At 47.0% G+C, this 10,920-nt stretch overlaps 1 protein-coding gene across 1 annotated transcript; it reads left to right on the top strand.

Annotated features, from left to right (window-relative positions):
* The first annotated feature begins 8,066 nt into the window (after positions 1–8,066).
* On the top strand, positions 8,067–10,506 carry GSC (goosecoid homeobox). Its single transcript, XM_074865231.1, has 3 exons — positions 8,067–9,267; positions 9,465–9,724; positions 10,178–10,506. The coding sequence occupies exons 1-3, from the start codon at positions 8,520–8,522 to the stop codon at positions 10,328–10,330; spliced, it is 1,161 nt and encodes a 386-aa protein (XP_074721332.1). The 5' UTR covers positions 8,067–8,519; the 3' UTR covers positions 10,331–10,506.
* The last annotated feature ends 414 nt before the right edge of the window (positions 10,507–10,920 follow it).

Genomic DNA, 10,920 nt, shown 5'->3' with positions numbered 1-10,920 from the left:
AAGCAGATAACCTTTCAGATAGATGCCCAGATTAACAATGAAAACAGGTAGACAGTGCTGTCACCAACTACTGCTTCAAATCTGTCTTCATGCCCTGTTCAAAACAACAAATTTTATAACCAACATGAAGTTCAGAGGTCTGGAGCAGCAAAACTTAATTACAGACAGTTACTGTGACAGCTGTTACTGGGCTAAAAGTTGGATTTCTGAAAAGACCTGGAGTCTCAGTAAGGCCTTTGCTGCTAAATTGCATGCCTTTCCTTATCTTTAGGTCACTTCTGAACATGAAGTGGTAAAAGCCCACATCTTACTTTAAGGTAATCCTGCTCTGTGAAACTATGGGTTTTCTTCAGGAGCATGCAGTAAGGTAGGGTATAGGTCTCAACTCACTGTTTTCGTCAAGCTAGCTGTGCAGATGTTCATAGTACACATGATATGGTGGCTGAAAGGCTCAAAGTACTCTGAGTACAAAAAGATTTTCCATGTGCAGCTTTAGTGTAGGCCAAGGGTGCTCTGTATATTCACATTCTTTGTGCACTAACTTTCTTGGTCAGATCTGTCTCAAAATGCCTTATGCCCCCTGGATTTTCCCAACATAGTAGCTAATGCATATTTATGTTACTACTCTGAGGTTAAAGGACAGTGAAGGATCGGCCCAAGAAATGCAGATATCTATCAGTCAAAGTTTTGAGCATATTTAATCCTCAAATCAGCTGCTGGTGTATGTTGCTGTATCCACTGTAAGAGGCAGAGTGGGGAAAGAGTCATTATTCCCTCTCTCTGAGAACACTTTATCAATGGCAAAAATCATATAACAATTCATCCTCACTCTCAAAAACATGTTATGCCATGTCAGCACATAAACAAAGAAGATGTCATTGATAAAACTTCTGAAAAAGGAACTATCCCTGACTTTTGGCTGCTCTAGCACATTCTCTGCTCAGTTCCTGGTCCAGAATTATATCTAACTGCACACCACACTGACCTTCCAAAACGGGCATCAGGCCCAGACCATGATCTTGCATATCTTACTGAATCTTTGGAACAAATCTGTCAAGAAAAATCAGAATTTACATTATCATAAAAGAACAGAGTTTCCTTCCAAACCAAAAGGTTGAAGACTGGACTGCATGGAAGCAGTGCATAAAAATTAGAAAGAAAGATGAATTTAAAGGGCAAAGTCTCTTATCTTGAAGACAGCTGCAAATGGATAAATACCGGCATAATATTCCTGATTTATGGGAGCAGATGACATACTTGTTGCCCCAAAATAGTACATAATCCAAAATTATAAAAATTCTTTATCTCATTAGATAAGGTTCAAAATATCGAAAACATATTTTTTCTATAATATAGAATTTTCTGTAATTTCTATAATTTTCTATAATATATGAAATATAAACTGTAAATTATTAACTAAAGGTGAATATATATTGCAGGACTTTAAAAATCTCATCCCAGTTTAGAGGTGGTTAGTTATGAAGGGAATAGCCATAAATTAATCTAGACTTCAAGATAATCATATCTAATTTTAAAGTTTTATGATGACTTTCAGAGAAGTATCAAAATTCTTAAATGTACCAACATCATAAATTAAAATGGTTTTAGAAGTAGTAAAAAAAACAAACACAAGCTTTACAATATCATATAAACATAACCTTTTATTTCTGTCCTCTAGTGGTTTAGGTCTTGCGTTCAATTCTGCAAATGACCTTTGCTATAAATAGGCAGTTGTTTTTTCCCCATCATGCATAAATTAGAACTCAAATGGGGATATAGTTGACTGACGGTGGTGTGGTTTAATCTAGAGACCTAGATTAAGGTTGAGAGCATTAGCAGGTAAGTATAATAATTCTTCCACCTTAGTTGCTTCACTGGAGGATTCTGTTTTATCTGTCTAATGTAACCACTGGTCACTGAAACTGATTATAGTGATATTTATTTCATTAGTTCAAAATACCATCTAACCAAGGTAGTAATTTCGTATTTCCTTCTGGCATATTTGCCTTGCTTTCTTCAAATCTATTACCCTTAATTATATATTCCTCTACTATAATTATCCTTTTTTTTTTTTACTTTTGACCTTCACTTTTAATATAATTTCCCGTATTTTTAAAAAACTGTAAACCTTCATGATCTGTATCTGGCACACTCCACTCAAAAAAAGTCTATTAGGTTTCAGTTATATGGTGTTTGGGAATGATAATGCAACTTTTAGCTGGAAGACCCATCTCTTTGTTTCAGTTCCAATCCAAAATCATGGGCAATTACCAAGCAGACTTCCATAGGTGTGAGATTGGGCCCCAGTTCTAGTCCCACCCGAGTAAAAAGTGTTAGATTATACTACGGTGATATTCATAAACTCTAAAGCTCCTGAAAAAACAGAAGTTTCAAAAATACATCATGTGTATGTTACAGAAAACAATGCAATAGCTGTCTTTTGTACAGCTGACTTATTTATTTTTAATGCCAACTTTGTTGCTCTAACTCCCTAGAAAAGCCTTTTGAGGCTCTTTGCTTTACAAATAAAGAGCTACTTTGGGTGTAATCTCCCAGAGCCTTTTCAGAGAGAGGAGAGATTCTGGTGGCATTAAGTATGTACAGTTTATGCAACAAAGAAGAGCTTTAGCCCATGTAATAATACTTCTGTAGAATGATAAGTGCTGACCACACACAATTTCTGTTGACTTGATTTGTAGCTGTGTATGCTCAGGATCTCTTGTGGTTTAAAATCCAGTTTGCTACATGATGATCCAAAAACAGTTCAGTCAATGGAAAAAGGCAAATCAACAACAGAGGTCTTAGTTTAGTTTATGTTTGTCAATCAAGAAAGCTGTTTTTTCGCTTTTTTTAAAATTGCTGTACTTATATCAGTATAAAACCTGGCATAAAAAGAGATCTAATAACATAATGATCCTTAAAATGAGCACAGCCTATGCAAGTTATATGTAGGGACTAGATACACATATATATCTACCTATGCACCATTATATGTGACTGTATGTATAACATGGGGAATTGGAATTATTCACCCTTAAGAGAAAAAAATAAAGTACTAAGGTTAGAGTGGAGCCACCTTGTCTTGGAAGCTTGTAAGCACACTGTTACAGTATGGTTCAATTTGCAGGAGAAATTTTGACTGTTGGCTGTACTGCCATAGAGAAACTCTGAAAACTTGGGTCAGTCGTGTGTGCAGCAGACTTCCGCGGTGTCAGATTCTACAGCACATCCTTTGGCATGAAACTTTTTCTTAAAGTAGATGTCCAGATTATTCCACTTTACTGAGCTTAAAAGGATTTGATCACAATAACTCCGAGTAAAGTATCTCACTCAAAATGCATTTGATGGAAAGCAAAATTACCAAGCAGCAGGACATCCTCCTGTTGACTCCTGCAATTGCAGTCAAGGACCCAAAGTGTTTTCCCACTGTCCCCTTGAAAAGATGCATTATTTTAAAAGATTCTTCTTTGCAATGATCTGCACAGTTTAGATGTAGATTCCTCTGTTTAGAGGAGAAGTCTTTTTCCTGCTAATCACTAATGTTATATCTCCTTGCTTGCCAAGTATGCGGTTTATTGGAATACACATGAAACCTGCAAAAAAACTCTCTTTTGTCTTTGTTCACATCCACAGAAACCTTTAAGAGATTCTACTTTCTTCATCAGATTATATCACATCAGACTCAATCCATACCAGCTTTTAAATTGTTATAGCATCTGAATTGTCTACAACAGAATGTGTCTATGTTGACTCATTACAATTCTGAAAAAAATCACCTCCGACCACTAACAAAAGAGGTAGTGTATCTTGAGAACTCTGTGTATGACAAACTGACATATACAATAAATATGAATGTTACTACAGTAACAGATTGAAATTATATAGTTCATTTAAACTTTTTTCTGACTTCAGCTTAGTCCCAGCTAAAGCACACAGGAAATAAACATATTGAGCTGTCTGGCACCAGGCAACTATCCAGGTCCTGTTCTGTCTAGCACTGGGCTCGGCTTATCCATCCAATCAACATTAGGAGGTTTATTTATGTGAGACAGATATATTAGTAATAAATGGATTTATTCAGTAGCTTGGTGGCTTTATATACGTACAGAATCATTTCAGTTTAAGGAGACTTAAAACCGAGCAACTCCACTAACTTTTATGGACTGTATCCTGAAGCCCTTTGCGAGTTCTATTCTCCTCCTCACAAGAGAAAAACCAAAACAACCAAACCCCAAACACTCATTGAAGTCAGTGGGATGTTTGCTGGAGCAAAAACCTGCAAAAGACTTAGGAAATGGTGACATGGAAGTGAACACGCAACTAGCTAAGTGGCAATTCAAAGGGTTATGGTATATTTACATACATCTTATCTAATATACCATATATAAAAGTCCGTTTTAATTTTTACAGACCAAGATAGTCTGTAAAAAAGAATCAACTGATAGAATTCAGAAGGGATATCTGGGTTTTCTTTATCACACCTATTTATACTTTAGACAGATTTTGTTCTAAGGCATTAATCTGACATGCAAGTCAGGTCTGTGCTACGTTGAAGTCTGTTTTCACTGATTCGTCTGCTGTTTTTTAGAAAACAAGACAGAGAATTCTCTTTAGTGCTATGGTTTATCCATTTCAATCAGATAACGAGTGGCACATTCTCACCTCATTTGCAGTTTTTAATTCCAATTGGACATTGCTTTTGAAATGTCCCTTCTCTTTTCCCCCTTTATGCTGCCACTTGAAAGTTGAAATGTAGCAAGAATGTAATGTTAGGTGCCAGTTTTCTGAATTACAGGGTGACTGCTTTAGCTGATCCCAAAAAGCAAGTGTCTTTTTATACCGCATAAAAGCCTGAAATGTTTACATATCAAAAGGCTATAGGCCAATTTCTGTCAAAATTATACATGAAGTTAAGCAGTACAAGCAATTTATTTAAACACTAGTCATTGTAGAAAAATTCAAAACCATATGCTCTTTTAGCAGTTTTTCACAAATGCATTTGACCCATGACTTGGCAAGACATGCATGCTTCATAATTTACTCTAAATTTCAAATCCCCTTGACATTTAAATAAAAGATCTTCATTAATAAAGTTTATATGAATGAAAACTTTAGAAGCTGATATTGTTAGAGGGAAGCTTCAGGAAAAAACGCGTTTCTGCCTCGTTTTCAAATGACTGACTTTCCTAATCAGTTCAAGATAAGTTTATTCTGGGAACAAATTACCGTAATTTTGCATTGTGTGATTTTTTTTTTTTTTTTTGGGGTGGTGGTGGTGAAGTAATGATGCAATCAATTTGAAACAAACGTGGTGAAGGCTGAAGGGTGATGGCATTTGTACGTGAGAGATGTGTTGCGGGGCGCCGTTTCCAAGAGGGTTTCGCAGCCGGCGACCCACCAAAAAACTTTGATTCACCCCAGCGCTCCCCCCTCCCCGCGCCGGGCGGGAGCCTCGGCCGGGGCCCTGTGCCCAGAGCGAGCCCCGGCCGGCGGGGAGGGGGTGCAGCTCCCGGGGGGTGCAGTCGGGGTCCCGGCTGGCGGGGCCCCGCCGCAGCCCTGGGTGCCGCTCCGAGCCAGCGCCGGGCAGGCGGCGCGTTTCGCATCCCCGGAATTATTCCTTAATGCCTTAAAATAAAAAAACTCGGCCGATTTCTCGACAAGCGCATTTTCATAGACTTGTGTACGGTGATTGCTTTGTATGAAATCGTGTTTGGGTAATAATATTGAAAATCAGTGCAGTGTTTACTTTATTTCATACCTAACAGCTTGTTCTGCCCGGTGCTATGCGCCTCTTTAGATCTCTCTTTCAACCCATGCTGTGACTACCCTCCAGTAACAAACAATTGCTTAGCAACACTATGCAGCACAATTTGCTTGCGTTTCATTTGTTATTACAATTTCATCCCGACATTGTGTGACAACTGATTGTTTGTTTAACGCAATTTTACGTTTGCAAGGTTGGCGAAGAGCAGATGCGAAATGAGAAACTCCGAGAGCAGGTTTCGCGAAGCGGGTATCAGAACTGGGGTTTTCACGGCGGGGCTACCGAGATTAAAACAAAACAAAAGAGAACTTCCCCACGGGGGTGGCAAGTTATTTGAAAAAATAATCTCTAAATTAGGAATAAAGGTAAACGCTGCAGCGTGGTGGATCATCCTTCGCGGAGCCTTCCCGACCGAAACCCTCGCCGGGAGCCGAGCCCTCGCACGGCCCGGGCGGCGTGTGCCCGGCCCCTGCCCTGCCCCTGCTGAGCCCGGGGGGCCGAGGCCCCCCGGTTCCCGCTTCTGCCCCGCATTCGCCTGGGAGAAGCCGGCCAGGCGCGGAGGTGAAATCCCGGTGCAAGTGATGCTGTAAGCACCCCAGCAGTCGGCCCCAGCGGCGGGCACACCCCCCCGACCCCCCCCACCCCGCGGGCCTCCGCACGAGCGGGACTTCGGCGGGGTTACTCGGTTCCCCGCAGGGCGGCAATTTAGGGGCAGAGTGCTGTCCCTGCCGCCCGCCCGTCTCCCTCCCTCCCGCGGCCCGGGCTCCGCGGAGCCCCGCGGGGAGCCCTGTCCCGCGCTGCCGCACCCCCGGAGCCGCGGCCCGGCGGGGCGCTCCTCGCGGGGACCCCCAGGGCACCCGCGGCGGAGAGACTCCCAGCCCTCGCCAGTGGGAGAGCCGGCCGTGCCCCCCCGCGGCATCCCCCCCCCCCCCTTCTCGGGCCTGGCTGCCCCGGGGGCTCCAAGCCCGGCTGGCCCGAAGCCCCGCGCACCGCCGGGGGCCGCGAAGGCCACCGGGGAGACGGTGCCGCGCATTGCCGCGGAGCCGCCGAGGACGTGAACGAGCATCCCGATGGCGGAATTAAGCAGCGCGCTGCTGGGCGGGCAGCCTGACCGAGCTGCACCCAGGGAATTACTTACCAAAAACCCCAACAAACCAACCCCAAACTGCGCCCGAAACCCAGCCACAAACAAACAAATAAACAATCAAAGAATAAAGAAGACCCTCAAAACAACAACAACAACAGAAAAATCCCAGATCTAACAAAAAACCCACCCCTCTGTCAGACAGTTTCACTTTACATCAAATTTGAAAAATTTGCATGAAGCTCAGGTCTAAATGCCAAAGGCAGAAAGAAATTGATCGGCAAATAAATTGAGGTAAAGGCAACCATGCTGGTAATCAGTCACATCGCGATGTATCAATAAAGTGAGAATTAAGTGCTGGCGTTCTTTAACGTTTACACGAGTCTTTTGCTAGAAATAGAGTTTTGGTTTAGATCATTCTCAGATGCGGTTTTAAACCCTGGAACATCGAGGAAAGGAAGGATAAAGTGCGAGTAAGCGCTAACGAGGATATTCTTTGTTGAGGAAAAATAATGTGTTCTTCGTAAACGGACCCTAACGGCTTGTTTTCATTTCATGCGCACAATTTCCTACCTTCTTTGATGGGGGGCTGATGGGGTAAATAGTCTAATCTTATTCAGTTCACCTCCTGTGGATTCCCAGTGACAGTCGTGACAGACGAAGTGTTCTGCAAATCACAAGAGCCAGCTACCAAGAGAGTCAAACGTCTTAATAGGAAGAGTTTTAGGGACTTTAAACTGCTCCATTTTAAATTCACGGAACACGCAAAATATAAAGTTCTCCGTATCATTGCAACTCTAGAGGCTTTGTTTTCTAAGCTAGAAAAGGAAAGATTCTTCCTTAAAAAGAAAGAAAAAAGCACCAGGATGGATCGGAAGCAAATCGGAACACCTACCAGACCCGGGTATTTGAGATGGCACTGGTCTTTAACATTTCCACCTCCTGGCTTGTTTAAAAAAAAAAAAAAAAAAAAAAAAAAAAAAAAAAAAAGTGATACCTGTCTGGATCTGAATCTGTTGGGGGGAAAAAAAAAAAGTTTACAACATTCACGCGTCCTCGTTCCGCCAGGTGATCTAGGAAAAGAGAAAAAAAAAAAAGTTCATTTACTCAGTGAAGACGTTGTTGCTTCACTGCATAAAGCTTAAATCAGAGGAACGCGTACTCCTCAGTGCCCTTTCAGTTCTCCGAGCCGGGGGACGCAATATTCAAACCCTGCTACAGAAACACTTGGAGGGGGCAGTTGCATGGTTGTATCGCAGTTTATTTTTTTTTTTTTTTTGAAAACTGCTTCTTAACCAATTCGAAGCATAAATAATGAATCCGAGCTTCAGACAGAGGAAATCGCACCCACTAATGTGAACTAACACGAGCAAAGTAGGTGCATAATAGACAAGGCTAGGAGCTGCTAACCACTTCAGCACAATGGCATTAATAAGATTAACCTGGGCAATTAGCCGGTGCAGCAGAGATCAAGCCTGAATCTGGGGCCTTTCAGAAAAGCCCACTAATGGAAAGGATTACGTTAATTTCATTAATTCTCAATACACAGACCTGGGCTCCTTTCACTCCTTTGTGTAACCCCCACCTCTTCCCCACCAAAAAGGGGGAGAAAGAAAAAAATCAAATCTGGTTTTGTTTGTCATCTGCATATTACCAGGAACTAAATCCAGGATGACGTCGCCTGGGTATAAAAAAGGGAAGAGGTTCAGATGGATTATACTCCGAGCAGCCCTCTGGGTTGAGATCAGTAAACAGGCGAGAGTTGAGGGGGGAAAGTTCCAGGGGTGGATCCTGCGCACACGCACGCACAGACACACACACACACACAGACACACACACGCGCGCACAGACACACACGCACACTCTGCCCGCAAGCTGCCCTCGGAAAACGCTCCGCTCTTTTCGCTCCGCTCCCTTTTTAAAATTTCTCCGAAAAGTTTCGATTTCGTGTCTCTCCAGCCTTCCCCCCCACCCCCCCCACCACAGCCGCCGCCGCCGCCACCACCACCTACCCTCCCTCCCCCCCCTCCCCCCCCCCCCCCCCCGCCCCGGCCGGTCCCGCTGCCCTGCCCCGGCACGGTTTGGGGCATGCCTGTGAGCATGTTCAGCATCGACAATATCCTGGCGGCCAGACCTCGCTGCAAGGACTCGGTGTTGCTGCCCCCGAGCGCCGCGCCCGTCGTCTTCCCCGGCCTCCACGGGGACTCGCTCTACGGCAGCGCCTCCGACTACGGCGGGTTTTACTCCCGGGCGGTGGCACCCGCCTCCGCGCTGCCGCCCGCGGTCACCGGATCTCGGCTCGGCTACAACAACTACTACTACGGGCAGCTGCATGTGCCGGCGTCCCCCGTGGGCCCTTCGTGCTGCGGGGCCGTGCCGCCCCTGGGCGCCCAGCAGTGCTCCTGCGTCCCCCCCGCAGGTAAGCGGCCCCGCGCGGGACGGGGCGAACGGGCTTTCTTTGTTCCCGCAGCCGCGGGGCGGGAGGGGGTGGCGGGGAGCTGGCGGCCCGCAGGAGCGCGGGTGGACGGCGGGGCGGGGTGGGGGAGCTTTTTCTCGGGGTGGGGGGAGCAGCGATCTCATGCAAAGCCTGTCGTCGTCTCGTCTGTCTGTCCGTAGGTTACGAGGGCACTGGGTCAGTCCTGATGTCCCCTGTTCCCCATCAGATGTTGCCCTACATGAACGTGGGCACTTTGTCCCGGACGGAGCTGCAGTTACTGAACCAGCTGCACTGCAGGCGAAAAAGACGGCATCGGACGATCTTCACTGACGAGCAGCTGGAAGCGCTGGAAAACCTCTTCCAGGAAACGAAATACCCAGACGTGGGCACCAGGGAACAGCTGGCCAGAAGGGTGCACTTAAGAGAGGAAAAAGTGGAGGTATTTTGCTTTCCTTCCCCCCCTTCCACCCTCCCCCTTCCGCATTTAAACGCGCTCGGACCGGAGGTACCTCGGTGCGGCTCCAGCCCGGCCGCGGCGAGCTGGCGGCGGGGGGGAGCAACAGGTTTGCGGCGGGGAGAGGGGAGGCTTTTCGTTATTATTTCCAAGCGTCCTTCTGGGGGCGGCTGGCCGAGCCGATCCCACGGCTGTGAGCAAATGTCGAGAGGCGGTCGTGCCTCCTGAACACGCTCAGCCTTTCCCAGCGAGCGGCCGCTTTCCCTCCGCCTCCCCCCGGCCCGAGCGCGGCCGCCGCACATCGGCCCCGCCGCGGCGGCGAGCGGCTCCGGGCGAGGCAGGGGGGAGGGCGGGCTGCCGGTTTGCGTATCTTTGTGGGTGGTTTTTTTTTTTTTTTTTTTCCCCCCCCTAATATTTTAATTTCTTTTTCCGTAATAGGTTTGGTTCAAAAACCGCCGGGCAAAGTGGAGGAGGCAAAAGCGATCATCTTCGGAGGAGTCAGAAAACGCACAAAAATGGAATAAAGCGTCTAAAACGTCTCCGGAGAAGAGACAAGAGGACGGGAAAAGTGACTTGGACTCCGACAGCTGATACCTCGCGGGGGGGGGGGGGACGTTTCCCGTGGACTGTCGGATACGCTCCAGAGGATACTACTCATCTTGCACAAGCTCTGCCTTGTCGGAGGGGGAAAATATCTGTATATAATGTACAATGCCCCGAGCTGATTTCGTGTAAATAAAATGTGTTGCGGAGGTGTTGCACAGGTAGACGGCGGCGCGTTTGTTCCCCCCTGCGCCGCGGGGAGAGGGGAGAGGAGAGGAGGAGAGCGGCGGTGCCGCGCTCCCCGGGGGCCAGGGGCGGCCTTGCCGGCGCAGTTACTTATTTAAGGGGGTTTCGCCTAGTTCCGAGCAAGCGGCGGGCAGTGCGCTGTCCGCCGGGCCCGCTGGCCACCCGCTCGCTGCAGGCCGAGGAGCGATGGCGGATCGGCCACCCCCAAGGAGGGCGGCGGACACCCGGTCGGGCCGGTCCCGTCCCCGATGGGGGAGGCCGGGGCAACCCCGCCGAGGCCGGAGCAAACGTCGCTCCGCCCCGCCGCAGCTCTTCGCTGGGCCGCCCGCCGCGGGACCGGGCTGTCCGCTCACCGGGCTCCGCCGCCCCGCCCGCCCCGCCAAGCTGGAGGC

This window comes from Strix uralensis, chromosome 4 (genome assembly GCF_047716275.1).
Source record: "Strix uralensis isolate ZFMK-TIS-50842 chromosome 4, bStrUra1, whole genome shotgun sequence".
Classification (NCBI taxonomy): Eukaryota; Metazoa; Chordata; class Aves; order Strigiformes; family Strigidae; genus Strix; species Strix uralensis.
Note: the sequence above shows the minus strand (reverse complement) of the source record. Positions and strands in the feature narration are given on the sequence as shown.